The sequence below is a fragment of the Pristiophorus japonicus genome, chromosome 5 (assembly GCF_044704955.1).
Source record: "Pristiophorus japonicus isolate sPriJap1 chromosome 5, sPriJap1.hap1, whole genome shotgun sequence".
NCBI classification, from domain to species: Eukaryota; Metazoa; Chordata; class Chondrichthyes; family Pristiophoridae; genus Pristiophorus; species Pristiophorus japonicus.
In genome coordinates this window covers 242,507,812-242,524,932 of record NC_091981.1, presented here as the reverse complement: position 1 = coordinate 242,524,932, position 17,121 = coordinate 242,507,812, and the positions used below count along the sequence as shown (strand labels likewise).

The 17,121-nt window shown below is 45.7% G+C and overlaps 1 protein-coding gene across 4 annotated transcripts in view; it reads right to left on the bottom strand.

The window, feature by feature from the left end:
* acbd5a (acyl-CoA binding domain containing 5a) overlaps nt 1–17,121 on the bottom strand; it is a 118,509-nt gene that overhangs the window by 73,644 nt on the left and 27,744 nt on the right. For all 4 annotated transcript variants that reach the window (XM_070881466.1, XM_070881468.1, XM_070881469.1 and 1 more), the window contains one exon: nt 12,381–12,453. In XM_070881466.1, coding sequence (XP_070737567.1) covers nt 12,381–12,453 — 73 coding nt within the window. The remainder of the gene's footprint in view (nt 1–12,380; nt 12,454–17,121) is intronic.

Sequence of the window (17,121 nt, the reverse complement as noted above, 5' to 3'; positions counted from 1 at the left end):
TGACCTTAGCTCCTTTATTAAGATTCCAGAGTGCAAGTACCTCGTGGGTGGCCTGCTTATATACTGTGCTCGCAAGGGATGCTGGGATCCCTTGGGACTCCAACAGGTAGACCCTCTGGTGGACAGGTGTGATGCAGGTCACAAGGGGTTAAATACATAACATCACTCCCCCGTGAAGTCAACAATACACTTATTTACAAGGCGAGACGATCTGGGGCTTTGCGCTTCCCTTCGATCGTCTCAGTACAAATGCAGGTGTGGGTGGGTTGGTCAGTTCTTCATTGAGCTGTTGGGCAGCCGGCCTTGCCGGGCTGCTGGGGATGATGAGTTCGGTTTCTTGGTCAACTGTGATGTCAGTTGCCACTTGTGTTTGGGTTGGAAGGTCAAAGTTGGTGGTGTCCTCTTCAGGTTATTCGTAGCTGTTGGTGAACCACAATTTGATTTGGTCCAAGTGTTTTCTGTGCGTTTGTCCATTGGTCAGTTTGACCTGAAATACCCTACTCCCCTCTTTGGCTGTGACCGTGCCAGCAAGCCCTATATCCATAATTGAGCACAAACACAGGATCATGGATCTCAATATCGAGTGACAAATTTGTGCGGTCATGATACATACTTTGTTGATGCCGCTTGTATTCCACGTGATCATGTCGATCAGGGTGAACAAGAGAACGCCTTGTTTTAAGTGTCCTTTTCATGAGCAGCTCAGCTGGGGTAATCCCGGTGAGTGAGTGAGGTCTGGTGCAGCAGCTGAGCAGAACTCGGGACAAACGGGTCTGCAGGGAGCCTTCCGACACGTTTTTCAAGCTTTGCTTGATGGTCTGAACTGCCCGTTCTGCCTGGCCGTTGGATGCGGGCTTGAACGGGACAGATGTGATGTGTATGATCCCTTTGAGGGTCATGAATTCTTCGAATTCAGCACTGGTGAAGCACGGCCCATTGTCGCTGACTAGGACATCAGGCAAGCCGTGCGTGGCAAACATGACTCGTAGGCTTTCAATGGTGGCTGTGGATGTGCTTAGACGTTAGTGCACTTTCAATCCATTTTGAGTAAGCGTCCACGACAATCAAAAACATTTTGCCTCGGAATGGGCCCGCATAGTCTACATGGATCCTCGACCACGGTTTGGATGGCCATGATCACAAACTTAGCGGTGCCTCTCTCTGGGTGCAATGCTCAACTGAGAGCAAGTGTTGCACTGGCTTACACATGATTCTAAATCTGAGTCAATGCCTGGCCACCACACGTGGGATCTGGCTATGGCTTTCATCACGATGCCTGGGTGGGTGCTGTGCAGTTCACAAATAAATGTGTCTCTGCCTTTCTTGGGCAAGACTACAGATTACTCCACAAAAGACAATCCGCCTGCAGGGACAGCTCATCTTTGCATCTGTGGAACGGCTTAAACCGCTTCTTGCATCTCCACTGGGACACTGGACCAACTCCCATGAAGGACACAGTTTTTTTTAAAACCAAGGACAGTAACGGATCCTGGCTGGTCCAGGTCCTGATCTGGCGGGCCGTAACGGAGAATTTCCCATTCTCAAATGCCTCCATGACCATGAGCAAGTCCGCTGGCTGTGCCATTTCCACCCCTGTGCTGGACAATAGTAGCCGACAGAGCATCTGCACAGTTGTGTGTGCCCGGTCTGTGGCAGATTATATAGTTGTATGCCGACAGCGTGACCACCCATCTTTGGATGCGAGCAGAGGAATTGGTATCAATCTCTTTACTGTCCGAGAATAGCGATATGAGCGGCTTGTGGTCAATTTCAAGCTCGAACTTGAGGACAAATAAGTACTGGTGCATTTTTTTTTAAACCCCGTAAACGCACACCAGAACCTCTTTTTCAACCATGCTGTCGGCCCTTTCGGCCTTGTACAAACTCCTGGATGCATACACAACTGGTTGCAAAATTCCCGATTCATTAGCCTGTGTAACACACACCCGATCCTGTATGACGACGCATCGCAAGCCAACACCAATCGTTTACATGAGTTATACAGGACAAGCAGTTTGTTAGAACGCAATAAGTTTCTGGCTTTCTTAAAGGCAGCCTCTTGTGAATTCCCCCATACCCAGTCGTCTCTCTTGCGCAGTAACGCATGTAAGGGTTCTAGCAGGGTGCTTAACCCAGGTAGGAAATTACCAAAGTAGTTAAGGAGTCCCAGGAATGACCACAGCTCTGTCACGTTCCGTGGTCGCGGCGTGTTCTTGATGACCTCTGTCTTGGCGTCGGTGGGTCTAATGCCGTCTGCTGTGATTCTCCTTCCTAAGAATTTGAAGTCCTGTGCCAGAAAAACACATTGAGCGTTTCAACCTGAGCGCCACGCGATCCAACCAACTAAGAACCTCCTCCAGATTTTTAAAGTGCTCCAAGGTGTCCCAATCTGTAACCAATGTCGTCCTGGAAGACCACTGCGCAAGGAACCGACTTTAGCAGGCTCTACTGGAAGATCGCTGCGGCTGACCGAATCCCAAACGGGCACCAGTTGTGGATAAACAGACCTTTGTGCATGTTGATGCAGGTGAGCCCTTTCGAAGACTCCTCCAGTTCCTGCGTCATGTCGGCAAAGGTCAGGTCCAGTTGGTGAACAGCTTTCCTCCAGCCAGGGTCGCAAATAGATCATCTGCCTTGGGTAGCGGGTACTGGTCCTGCAGCGAAAAACGGTTAATCGTTACTTTACAGTCCCCGCAAATTCTAACTGTACCGTCCTCCTTGAGTACCGGAACAATCGGACTGGCCCAGTCGTTTAATTCCACCGGCACGATGGTGCCTTCACATTGCAGCCTGTCCAGCTCGATTTCCACTTTTTCACACATGTACAGTACCGTCCGAGCCTGGTGGTGGATGCGTCGCGTACCGGGAACCAAATGGATCTGCACTTTCGCCCTGAAAAGCTTCCAATGCCTGGCTCGAACAACATGGGGAACTTGCTTAGAACCTGGGTACAATCGACGGACGAAAGCGCTCGGATGTCGTCCTAGTTCCAGCGGATTTTCCCCAGCCAGCTTCTGCCAAACAACGTGGGGCTATCCCCTGGCACAATCCATAGCAGGAATTCGTGTACTGCTCCATCATAGGAGACTTTGACTTCTGCACTGCCAATTATAAGGATTAGTTCCTTGGTGCAAGTCCTTAGTTTGGTGTGGATGGGGCTGAGCATGGGCCTGTGTGCCTTCTTGTCGAAGGCAGTTTTACTCATTATGGACTGACTTGCCCCTGTATCCAGCTCCATAGGCACTGGAATACCTTTCAGTTCAACTTTCAACATTATTGATGGGCATTTCGTCATGAATGTGTGTACCCCGTACACCTCTGCCTCCTCGGAGTTTCCAATTCCGTCTGATCCCAATTCCGTCTGATCCACTGTGGATCGATCTTCCTCTGCAACGTGGTGGTTTGCAGGGTTTGCAGCTCACCACATATTCGTTGCAGGTGTCCCATTGTTCTGCAGCCATTTCACGCATAATGCTTAAAGCGGCATCGATAGGGCCGATGATCACCCCCGCAGCGCCAACTGCCCTGCATTAACAGATGATGGCGGACTCTGGGTCAATTGAGGTCAGGCCACAGCAGTCGGCATTTACGTTCTGCCCTGTACATTTCTGCTCAAAACCAACGTTACTTTATGCACAGTACTGGCAGAAGTTTCTTTGTTCTGCGAAATCTGCTTGGTGGACATAAATGCCTGGGCTATCGTTATGGCTTTACTTAAATTCGAAGTTTCTACATTCAACAGTTTGTGAAGGATTGTCTCATGTTCGATGCCCAATACAAAAAAGTCTGAGCATTTGTTCTAGGAATCCCTCAAACTCAATGTCCTGCAAAGCACCTTAGTTCGGCGACGTAGCTCGCTACTTCGTGGCCCTCCGATCATTGACACGTGTAGAACCGATAACTCGCCAGCAAAACGCCTTCCTTAGGATTTAGGTGCTCCTGGACCAGCATAGAGAGTTCTTCGTGGGATTTCTCTGTTGGTTTTGTCAGGGCCAGAAGATTCTTCATGGAGGCCATAGGTTGTTGCCCCAGAGACAGTTATGAGGATCACCCTTCGTTTGGTCGCGTTCTCTACCTCTTCCAGCTTGTTGGCCACAAAGTATTGGTCGAGTCTCTCCACGAAGGCCTCCCAATCGTCCCCCTCTGAGAACTTCTCCAGGATGCCAACTGTTCTTCGCATTCAAGCGGTTGTTCGCTACCTCGTCGCCAATTGTTATACTCATAATAAATGGTCAGACTGAGTACTGCGTGTAATGAGCAAGTGTGACCTTAACTCCTTTAAGATTCTAGAGTGCAGCTCGTGGGTGGCCTGCTTATATACTGAGCTCCTAAGGGATGCTGGGATCCCTTGGGACTCCCAACAGGTAGGCCCACTGGTGGCCAAGTGTGATGCAGGTTACAAGGGGTTAAATACATAACACAAGCCACAAGAAGTTATACTGGCAGCAGAGAGGTCAATAACCAGGGAGCATAGATTTAAAGTAATTGGTAGAAAGATTAGAGGGGAGTTGAGGAGAACTTTTTTCACCCAGAGGGTGGTGGGGGTCTCGAACTCACTGTCTGAAAGGGTGGTAGAGGCAGAAACCCTCACCACATTGAAAAAGTACTTGGATATACACTTGAAGTGCTGTAACCTACAGGGCTAAGGACCAAAGAGCTGGAAAGTGGGAAACGGCTGGATAGCTCTTTTTCGGCCTGCACAGACACGATGGGCTTAATAGCCTCCTTCTGTGCCGTAAATTTCTATGATATTGTACAGAGTATGCATGCAGTTTTGGTCACCCTACCTTAGAGAATAGAAATGCATTAGGAAGAGTTCGGAGAAAAGTGATGAGAATTATTCCAGCACTTAGAGGACTAAGGTATAAAAAAAAAAGGCTCAAGCAACTGAATTTAATTTTCACTGGAGAAAAGAAAACTGAGACGACAGGATAAAAGGTCTTCAAGATAATGAAAAGTACAGAGGAGTTAGAAGTAAGCAAGCTCCAACCATGAGCATAGGAATAGAGAAAAGCACAAAATTCACAACCATCAGATTAGAAAATATTTTTTCCCCCCCACAGGACAGTTGCTAAATGTGAAAAACTCCCAGGAGGACAGTAATAAAAACAGAAAATGCTGGAAATACTCAGCAGTTCAGGCAGCATCTGTGGAGAGAGAAACAAGAGTTAACGTTTCAGGTCAATGACTTTTTGTCAGAACTTGAAAGTTATATAACTGTTTTAACTTCTTCCAGTTCTGATAAAATGTCATCAACCTGAGAACAGAAACTGATTCAGGGTCAATTGGTGCCTTTAAAAATATATGAGCTGGATTGATTTGTTTCGAAGAAGTAGGATTCAGAGTTAGAGATACTTAAAGCGTTATTTTTTTCTCCCCCATGGAATTTCAGAGAAGGAAATTAATGTTCCTAAAGTAATGAATCAACAAGTGGTGTGGGAGTGAAATCCATGAAAGACGAATTAAACACGGACTCTGGATGGAGGGACTGGATAGGATGAATGATTCCAGTTTTTTCTGTATGTTTTGCCGGATTACTTGAATTGCAAACTAAGAATCTACTTTTTTTTAAATTTCCGCTAAGAAACAGGTGCTCGGAACTCAAAATCCCTATTTTCAAGAAGATCCAGCAATCGTTGCAGGTATTTCAGATGCTGCGACGTTTAAAGTTTACATACATGTTCCCATTAATTTGCATTTATCTCAAGCTGCAGATACCAACAGTTAGGCGTTATGATTTATGCTTTATCCACCGATTGAAGCAACAACACTAAAATTGTCCCTTTCCTCACTTCCAGGTTCTTGAAACTTAAAAGACAAACCAGCTACTAAGTGATTATAACTGCAAACACAACCAAGTTTCTTGGACTTGAGGTGCAAAAATGCCCCACATTTTTTTTATCCTCAAATAAACAAAGTTGAGAAGCATTCTTTAATCAAATGTTATCTGGTTTACCATCCTACTGATTCATTGTCACTTTTTTTTTTAAACTCCCACTATGCAACATTCCATTCCAATATTGGTTTGGCAATTAGCAACTGTGCCTTCAGCCGTCTAGACTCCAAGGTCTGGAATTCCCTCCATAAACTTCTCTGCCTCTCCATCTTGCTCACCTCCTTTAAAACTTCCTTAAAATCTACCTATTTGAATAAACTTTTAGTCAGCCCTCCTAATATCGCCTCCTTTAGCCCAGTATCAAGCTTTGTCTGATTATGCTTCTGTGAAGTGCCTTGGGATGTTTTCCGACATCAATGGTGCAATATAAACACACAAAAACAAAACAAACTATAAAAAGGAGTCTTTATAAGCTTCTGGACTTAAAATAGCTTAGACACAAATAATGAAAATTGTCAAATATGAAGGAAAATCAATTTAATTGCAGTTGCCAATTTGAGCAAATAATTAACTTTTTCTCCTTTGTACATGTGCCCACTCCCCCCCTCCCCCCCCTCCAATTGCAGTACTGGTTAAATGACAAGTACAATCCTTGAAATATAAAATGCTGCATTTCCCATCATTTACACATACTTCTAATAATAAAAGCATGTGCCCAGTTACAAAATTAATCTTAATGTAATACTTCCAAAAAAGGTCAGGACCAGTTAGAGAAAGCAAGCCAAGGGCAATACTAAGTGAGAAGAGGAAAAACACTACAAAAAGGATGTAATTTTGGCAGGAACAGGTATGGATAACTATTACTTAGTATTAATTAGAAACACATTTACAAAAAGCAATACATACCGCAGGAGCCTCTAAGGCTTCACAGATAGAGAAAATCTGAAATAATGCTGGTACTTTTGCATGGAGTGAACTTGACTTTTGAATTTTGTGCGACACTATGGCACTTCCATCAATTGAGTATTTGAAAACTAATCCTGGTCATAATTACATTTCTAGTACATGAGTAAACATTCTCATTCTTGCTCTGTGAAGCATTCGGTTATTTCTGAAAGTGCCAAGTTACTGTTTGTTTTGGGAAAGGAAAGCAAGGACATTTCTCAGTCATGGAAACTTCTTGATCTCCACCTTTGTCTAGGTTTGGTTCAATATTACCCAATTTCTTTAGCCTGTTTGGCTAGAAAATTAACTGTAAAATAGCAGCCTTGCATCAATCGAGTATTTGAAAACAAATCCTTGTTATAATGACATTTCAAGTACAGTACCACCTTAATGTGCCTAGCAATTCAAATAGGAAAAAGAGAGAGAATGGGCACAGAGCTCTACATATCGAGCTTACACACAAGCATGCACACCACCTCGAGCCCTGCAAATTTTCTCAGGTCAGCTCTTTCCAAATCAGGAGGGGAAAAAAGCATTACAGGAGGCCATTGGACATTTTTCCTCAATTCAGATATATATAGCTGTAACTCCATCTGCTGTTACTGTAGTTATAACAAAAACTCTTGCAAAGCAACTTTTAAAAATATATATAAAGAGAATGAAAAGAAAAATGATAACGCCAACCTCAAAAACGTAATGCAATGGGGGAAATTAAAGCACTTTTTACTTAATTAGAATATATTAACTCATAAGGGTATCCGATAATGGAGAATGTATAGCTAAATATAAACTATTGAGATGATATATTTGAACATTGAAAACTTTACTGTTATTCCTTCTAGGGACATACACTGTGCTGAAATTGATAGATCCTTGTACTCATTCTTATATAGTAAGGAAGATCTGGCTCAGTGGGTAGCACTCTTGCCCGAGTCAGAAAGTTGTTGCTTCAAGTCCCACTCCAGAGACTGGAGCACAAAAATCTAGGCGGATACTCCAGTGCAGTGGTGAGGGAGCACTGTACTGTCAGAGGTGTCGTCGTTTGGATCAGACGTTAAACTGAAGCCCCGTCTGCTCTCTCAGGTGGATGCAAAAGATCCCATGGCACTATTTCAAAGAAGACCAGGGTAGTTATCCCCGGTGTCCTGGCTAATATTTTTCCCTAAATCAACATAATTTGTTTTTGTTATCTAGTCATTATTGTTATATTTGTATACTTGTATTTACTCTGTACAGCCACCAGAGGGCTCATCCCCTGGAGTCCCAAGGGATCCCATAATCCCTTGGGTGCACAAGTATTTAAGGAGGCTTCACAGGTTGGTGGGGCACTCTGGAGGCCTGCAATAAAAGACTAAGGTCACACTTTATTTTGAGCTCACAGCGTTCAGTCTGACTCTTTCTCCATACACAATAACTGGCGACGAGATACAGATAGCGAACCCAAAGATGCAGAGAACAGTGGGCATCCTGGAGAAATTTTCGGAGGGAGAACATTGGGAAACTTTTGTGGAGCGACTCGACCAATACTTTATGGCCAACGAGCTAGATAGGGAAGAGCATGCTGCCAAACGAAGGGTGATCCTCCTCACTGTCTGTAGGGCACCAACAAATGGCCCCATGAAGAATTTGCTCACTCCAGCGAAACCCACGGAGAAATCATACAACGATTTGTGCACACTGGTCTGAGAGCATTTGAACCCAAAGGAAAGCGTTCTGATGGCGAGGTACCGGTTCTACACCTACAAAAGGTCTGAAGGCCAGGAAGTGACGAGTTATGTCGCCGAGCTAAGATGCCTTACAGGACATTGCGAATTTGAAGGGCATTTGGAGCACATGCTCAGAGACTTTTTCGTACTTGGCATTGGCCATGAAACCAGACTTCGCAAACCTTTGACTGTAGAGACCCCAATCTTGAGTAAGGCCATAGCGATAGCCCAGGCGTTCATTGCCACCAAGTGATAATACTAAGCAAATCTCTCAGCAAACAAGTGTTATTACAAGTACTGTGAACAGTGATGTTTTCGAATCGTAACGTACAGGGCAAGTCACACATAGCTGCAGCTGCACGTCAGCAGATGACTCAAAGTCCACCATCAAGGGTGATGAATGCAAGGCCATTAACACCTTGTTGACGCTGCGGGGGTGATCACCGTTTCCATTCATGCTGATTCAAAGAGTACGTTTGCAAGGCTATGGAACAATGGGACCCCTCCAATGAGTGTGCAGGTGAGCTGCTAAGCTTGTTAAACCTGCAAACCATCATGTTGCAGAGGACAGATCCACGGAAGACCAAGACGAACTGGAGCCTCAGAAAGGGGAGGCAGGAGGTACATGGGGTGCACACATTCCCCCGATAATGCTGAATGTTGAACTAAATGGACTCCCGGTGTCAATGGAGCTGGTCATGGGCACGAGCCAGTCAATCATGGGCAAAAAGACTTTCAAAAGGCTGTGGTGCAACAAGGCCTCAAGGCCAGCCTTAATCTCGTGGAAACTGGAGTTAAGAACTTACATGAAAGAACTGATTCTTGTAATGGGCAGTGCTACCGTAAAGGTCTCCTACGATGGAGTGGTGCACAAGCCACCACTCTGGGTGGTACCGGGCGATGGTCCCACGCTACTCGGCAGGAACTGGCTGGGAAAGATACGCTGGAACTGGGGCGACGTCGGAGTGCTGTCGCCCGCTGATGACACTATGTGCCCAGGTCTTAAACAAATTTCCTTTGCTGTTCGAACCAGGCATCAGGAATTTCCTTGGAGCAAAAGTGCAGATCCACCTAATTCCAGGGGCTCAACCCATCCATCACAAGGCGGGAGCAGTACCGTACATGATGAGAGAAAGGGTAGAGATCGAGCTAGACTGGCTGCAACAAGAGGGCATCATTTCACCGATTGAGTTCAGTGAGTGGGCCAGTCCTATTGTCCCAGTCCTCAGAGGGAGATGGCACCGTCAGAATCTGTGGTGATTACAAAGTAACTATCAATCGTTTCTCCCTGCAGGATCAATATCCACTATCAAAAGCCGACGACCTCTTTGCAACGCTGGCAGGAGGAAAGACGTTCACGAAGCTGGATCTGACTTTAGCCTACATGACGCAGGAACTGGAGGAATCATCGAAGGACCTCACCTGCATCAACTCGCACAAAGGTCTTTTTGTTTAACAGATGCCAGTTTGGCATCCGATCAGCGGCGGCGACATTCCAGAGAAACATCGAAAGTTTACTGAAGTCGGTCCCGCACACCGTGGTCTTCCAGGACGACATTTTGGTCACAGGTCGGAACACAGTAGTGCACCTGCAGAACCTGGAGGCGGTTCTTAGTCGCATGAGGCGCAGGTTAAAACGCTCGAAGTGTTTTCCTGGCGCCTGAAGTGGAGTTCTTGGGAAGGAGGATTGCGGCGGAAGGAGTCAGGATCATCAACGCCAAGAGAGAGGCAATCGAGAATGCACCAAGGCCACAGAACGTGACGGAGCTGCGGTCATTTCTGGGACTCCTGAACTACTTTGGTAACGTCTTAGCGGGTTTCAGCACACTGCTAGAACCACTACAGGTCTTACTACAAAAAGGGGGCGAATGGGTTTGGGGCAAAAGCCAAGAAAATGCCTTTGTAAAACCGAGAAAATTGTTATGCTGAAACAAATTGCTTGTGTTGTATGATCCATGTAAGCATTTGATACGAGCATGTGATGCGTCGTCATATGGTGTCGGGTGTGTATTGCAACAAGCTAATGATTTCGGGAAACTGCAAGCGATTGCTTATGCATCCAGGAGTCTGTCTAAGGCTGAGAGAGCCTACAGCATGATTGAAAAAGAAGCTTTAGCGTGTGTCTATGGGGTAAAGAAAATGCATCAATACCCGTTTGGGCTAAAATTCGAATTGTAACTGACCATAAGCCACTTATATTCCTGTTTTCCGAGAGTAAAGGGATAAATACCAACGCATCGGCCCGCATCCAGAGATGGGCACTCACATTGTCCGCATACAACTATGCCATCCGCCACAGGCCAGGCACAGAAAACTGCTCTCAGTAGGCTGCCATTGCCCATCACGGCGGTGGAAATGGCGCAGCCCACAGATCTAGCCATGGTTACAGAAGCATTTGAGTGTGAGCAATCACTCGTCACTGCCCGGCAGATCAAAACCTGGACAAACCAGGACCCCTTATTGGGCCCAAGTTTCCACACGTGCCTAGAACGGCACAGTCCCGACCTGGACGCCCGTTTTTTGCGCCACAAAGTGCGCCTAAAAAAATCCTCCGTATTCTCCACCTCCCTGCAGGTCCTCTGGCCTCGACCCGACCCACGCTCCTGTTCCTGCTCCCCACGCCCCCCAACTGGACCCGACCCGCACTCCTGTTCCCGCTCCCCACCCCGCCCCCACGACCCGCGCTCCTGTTTCCGCTTCCCGACTGGACCCGACCCGCGCTCCTGTTCCCGCTCCCCGCCTCCCCGACTGGACCGGACCCGACCCGCGCTCCCGGACTGGATCCGACCTGACCTCCCCCCGCTCTCCCCTCTCCCCTCTGGGCCCTGCCCGAAGTCTCGGGCCGGCCCGTTCAGCCTTCGGTCGCGAAAGGCCTGCCTGAAGCACTTTCACACAAGTAGGAAGATGGTTTATTTAATCTTTTCTTTGCTTATAAATGTTTATTCAGGTTGGATTTATTTGTATAATATTTGTATAAGTATAAATAAGGATTTATTATAGAATTTAATGACTTCCCTCCCCCCCCCCCACCTCGTTCTGGACGCCTAATTTGTAACCTGCGCCTGATTTTTTAATGTGTAGAACAGGTTTTTTCAGTTCTACAACAATCTTCACTTGCTCCATTCTACTTTAGTTTGGAGTACGTTTTCACTGTGGAAACTTTGAAATCAGGCGTCAGTGGCCGGACACGCCCCCTTTTGAAGAAAAAATTCTGTTCCAAAGTAGAACTGTTCTGACTAGAACTGCAGAAAAAAAAAAAAGTGTGGAGAATTGCGATTTCTAAGATAGTCCGTTCTCCTCCAGTTGCTCCTAAAAATCAGGCGCAAATCATGTGGAAACTTGGGCCCATTATCTCGTCAAAATCTGTGTGATTCACAGGAGCTGGTCCAGTGTCCCAGTGGAAATGCAGGAAGAGATAAAGCCGTTCCAGCGGTATGGACATTTCATCTGACTAATGTACTGACTTACACGAGACACATGCTGAAGTACAGGTCACTCAGGACCTACACCTTTAATTCACAGCTCTCCAGTGCTGCACTTGCCTGAGACCTCCCTTTATATACACCTCAGTGGGACCGGTATGGAGTGTCTCCTGCAAGTGCACCCCTTGTGGTAAGGTATGCTTATTGTTACAGGTCATATCCAGTTACAGTCATGTATAGCATGGTAAGATAGTTATATACCAGTTATGTGAGATACATGACACTCTCCACAGATGTTGCCTGACTTGCTGAGTATCGTCGGCATTTTACATTTTTATTTCAAGTCTTTTTTTCTTAAAGACCATCAAAAAGACACACAAACTTCAAAGAACACAATAAAGCTAATCTTTAGCTTGTGCTTCAGCTTTTGCTACCAAGTGTCTATTTTGTCTCTTGAAAAAATTTTGGTACCTTTTTCATTTCTTCAACATACGCAATCATGGCTTCTTCCTTGGACAGGTCTCCCAGGGAATTCCAAGCATCCCTACAATAAACACGAAGGCATTTTTGTTAATGAGTGATGACAAAATGCAAACTGATTTTCAGGCTCCAGTCATTCTAACCCACACTCAGCAAGTTTCAAATGTAATCTTCAAAGCCCAGAGGAAAGGATTGACTGTGATAATTGTCAGGCAAACAAAGTTCTATTTCGAACAGGAAACGCCCAACTTTTTAAAAATAACTTGTCTGCTCTTTTCTGTTTCCCCAACCTCGGCTCTCAATGGCACAGATTTCCCATCAATCAAAAAACCAAGGCAGAATGACTTTACACGTCTAAATGATCAAATCCTTTAACCAACATCTATAACAAAACTTTAAACAAAATATTTGTGTTTAAAGTTAAGACTTCTCCATCCCCCAAGTAAAATATAAAACACAACTCGTACAGTTTTAACTTATTTTTCAAACACATATACGTTGTTTTCAGTGACACAGTTAATGCAAGACTAAAAGAAAATCTCATCATCATAGGCAATCCCTCGGAATCGAGGAAGACTTACTTCCACTCTTGAAATGAGTTCTTAGGTAGCTGTACAGTCCAATACGAGAACCACAATCTCTGTCACAGGTGGGACAGACAGTCATTGAGGGAAGGGGTGGGTGGAACTGGTTTGCCGCATGCTCTTTCCGCAGCCTGTGCTTGATTTCTGCATGCTCTCGGCGACGAGACTCGAGGAGCTCAGCACCCTCCTGGATGCGCTACCTCCACTTAGAGCGATCTTTGGCCAGGGACTCCCAGGTGTCAGTGGGGATGTCGCACTTTATCAGGGAGGCTTTGAGGGTGTCCTTCTAACGTTTCCACTATCCAGCTTTGGCTTGTTTGCCGCGAACGAGTTCCGAGTAGAGCGCTTGCTTTGGGAGTCTCGTGTCTGGCATGCGAACTATGAGGCCTGCCCAGTGGAGCTGATCAAGTGTGGTCAGTACTTCAGTGCTGGGGATGTTGGCCTGGTCGAGGACGCTAACGTTAGTGTGCCTGTCCTCCCAGGGGATTTGTAGGATCTTGCGGAGGCATCGTTGGTGGTATTTCTCCAGTGACTTGAGGTGTCTACTGTACATGGTCCATGTTTCTGAGCCATACAGGAGGGCGGGTATTATGACAGCCCTGTAGACCATGAGCTTGGTGGCAGTTTTGAGGGCCTGGTCTTCAAACACTCTTTTCCTCAGGCGGCCAAAGGCTCCACTGGCGCACTGGTGGCAGTGTTGGATCTTATTGTCAATGCCTCCTCTTGTTGATAGCAGGCTCCCGAGATAAGGGAAGTGGTTCACGCTGTCCGGGGATCTTGATGACTGGGCCGGGGGGGGGGGGGGGCGGGGAGCGCGTGCAGTGCTGTGTGGAGAGGTCAGGCTGGTGGAGGTCCATGCTTTTGTACGCCTCAATAAATACGTCGACTATATCCTGGAGTTCAACCTCTGTGTGCAGACACAGGCATCGTCTGCGGCAGCAGGTGTAGTTCGACGACAAAGGTTAGGGTGGGTCTTGGACCTGGCTTGGAGACGGCGAAGTTTGAACAGGTTTCTTCTGGTTCTGTAGTTTAGTTCCACTCTGTCATGTTTGTAACCTCATAACTGTAACCTTTATGTAACAACACTGTACACACCTGAGAAATGCATACCTTGACCACAGGAGATGAACTTGCGGGAGACACTCAGCTGGTCATCCAGGTATATAAAGGGAGGTCCCACATAGGGTCATCACTTCTTGGTCCTGTGAATAAAGGTACAGGTCACAGAGTGACCTTGTCTCCAGTATGTGCCTCGTGTTGATTTGCTGTAGTGTGTAAGGACACAACACACTCCAGCAGGGAGTTTGTCGACTGAGGTGAAACGTGGCAGCGAGTAAGATTGAGAAGAAGGTTGGGGCGATGACGCAGCCCTGCTTGACCCCGGTCCGGATGTGGATTGGGTCTGTGATGGATCCGTTGGCAAGGATCACTGCCTCATGTATCAGATGAAGGATGGCGACGTACTTTTGGGGGCATCCGAAAACAGAGGAGGACGCTCCATAGACCCTCGCGGTTGTCGGTGTCAAAGGCGGCCATGTACAAGGGCTGGCTCTGTTCCCTGCATTTTTTCTGCGGCTGTCGCACTGCAAAAATCATGTCCGTTGTGCCCTGTGAGGGATGAAATCTACACTGCGACCCCGGGAGGAGCTCCTCGGCCACAGGGACTAAAAGAAAAGATCTACAGTATTGACAAATGAAGCAAAGAAAATTACACATTGATAGGCATGCTGTTGCACCACTGAGTGGAAGGAACCTTGTTCTCCAGCACTCCCCAAACATCCAGTGTGATCCTAAACTCATTCTGTTTCCCCACAGACAATCAACAAGGAAGGAGAAATTGAAAAAAAGAACTTGCATTTATATAATGCCTTTCATGATCTCAGAACATCCCAACCCACTTTACAGCTAATGAAGTACTTTTGAAGTGTAGTCAATTTTGCACACAGCAAGGACCCACAGACAAAATGAGATACATGGCCAGCTAATCTAGTTTAGTGATGTTGGTTGAGGAATAAATATTGTTTAGGACACCGGGCGACACCTCTCGCTCTATTTTGAATAGTACTATGAGATTTTTTATGTCCAACTGAAAGAGCAGACCTTGCAGATGAAAGACAGAACCTCCAACAATGCAGCACATCCTCAGTACTGCTCTCAAGTGTTAGTCTATATTATGTATTCAAGTCTCTGGAGGGGGGATTAAACCCATGACCTTAATGCCAAAGCTGATTGGAGGAGTGTAAGCGAATTACAGACAATATTAGCTCAACAGCATTAATGAACAAGTTGTGAATATGTCACCCACCCTCTTGGCTGAGCAATTGCTCATGTTACAAAGCGGCCGAAAAAGTTATAAAATATGTGAAGAGTTAGAATAAACTGATTTATAAACATCGACCCTCAAACTTACATATGCTGTGACAATACACCTCGAAAAAGAGAGAATATTTTCAAATGTAACGTGAACTATTTATGACATGGTAAACTTGGAGCATCTCAGTTAAAAAGAAACTTTATTGTTGCCAGATATTTTTGGGATCAGACTCTCTTTTTTTAAAACATTTTCTTAAGATGTTGGCAAGGCAGCATTTATTACTCATCGTTAGTTGGCCCAAGAACATTAACATAAAATGTACAGGCTAGACTGGGTAGGAGTGGCAGGTTCATTTTCCAAAAAGGACATTTGGGAACCAATGAATTCACAATCCAGCAGCTTTCATGGTCATTTTTTTCCAACGCCAATTTTACAAATAGTCATGGTGGGATTTGAACTCTCAAACTCTTGGTTGCTAGCCCAGTGACATAATCACTATAGTATTATGCCCATTGTAGTTTGGTATTTACTAAGATTGCAGAACATTTAAGGTACCCCACCCTTTATCCCCCTCTTCTGAAAGCATTTATTGTTTGCTGGAGTATGGTTCCGCCGTTACTGGGCACCCGATGATAACTTGTCCAAATGGCCATTCACATTTGAGCCTTAGCTTTGAGTTATTGGATTGTGAGATAGATCATTGTGAACTCAATCCTATTCATACATGTACAATTATACAGAAGTCACTGATCACCAGTGGGAACCATGGCAAATCTCCTTCCTAACCTCAGGTGTTGAGGCCAATTCTAACACCCTTATTGCAATCCCACCTGATATTAGCTAACTCAGTGCAGACTAGAGACGGACACTGGTAATTTGTTGTTTTGTATGGCTCAGATGCATAAACCAGTTGATTCATTATGAGAAGCATCACGGTTGCATTCACAACATATGCACAATTAATATTAGCCACAACGACAACAGGAAAAATAGAACAATGAAGAAATGAACAGCCAGAAACTTTTTCTCAGAGACAGCTGGTACTCAGTGTTGCACCAAGAGTCTTACATATCACACAAATACTCCTGCTAATCTCAGCCAGAGCAGTGGTATCACTATAGTTGGCCTTTGCACCCCTGCATAAATCAGTTACTGTTTCCAATCTTGATTGCTGTCCAGTAATAAGATGCTTGCATGGAAATCGGGATTGGCTTGATTTTGATATCTCCTGTAATTGAATCAGCAAGCACCACTCACTATTTGCGATTACAAATGACAAATGGCTGCTTGGTTGAGATGTCCGAGAGCTGTCTGTGCCACAAATTGGACCCCAGGCCAAGTAAGCACCTTCACAAAAGGAGGGATGGGGTAAAATGAAAGATTTTCACAATTTCACTGTCTTTGACAAGTCTGTTCATAGTTACTTCTGTACTTGGTTAAATTACAGGACTAGTAATCCAGAGGCCTGGACTAATAATCCGGAGACGCGAGTTCAAATCCCACCACGGCAGCAGGGGAATTTAAATTAAATTAATTAAATAAATCTGCAATTAAAAAGTTAGTGTCAGTAATGGTGACGATGAAACTACTGGATTGTCGTAAAAACTCATCTGGTTCACGAGTATCCTTTAGGGAAGGAAATCGGCCATCCTTACCGAGTCTGGCCTGTGTGACTCCAGACCCACAGCATTGTGGTTGACTTGGAACTGCCCTCTGAAATGGCCTAGCAAGCCACTCAATTCTAACAAACCGCTACAAGAAACAATAATAAAACCGGACGGACTACCCGGCATCAACCTCGGCACTGGCTTCGGACACAACGTAAGAACATAAG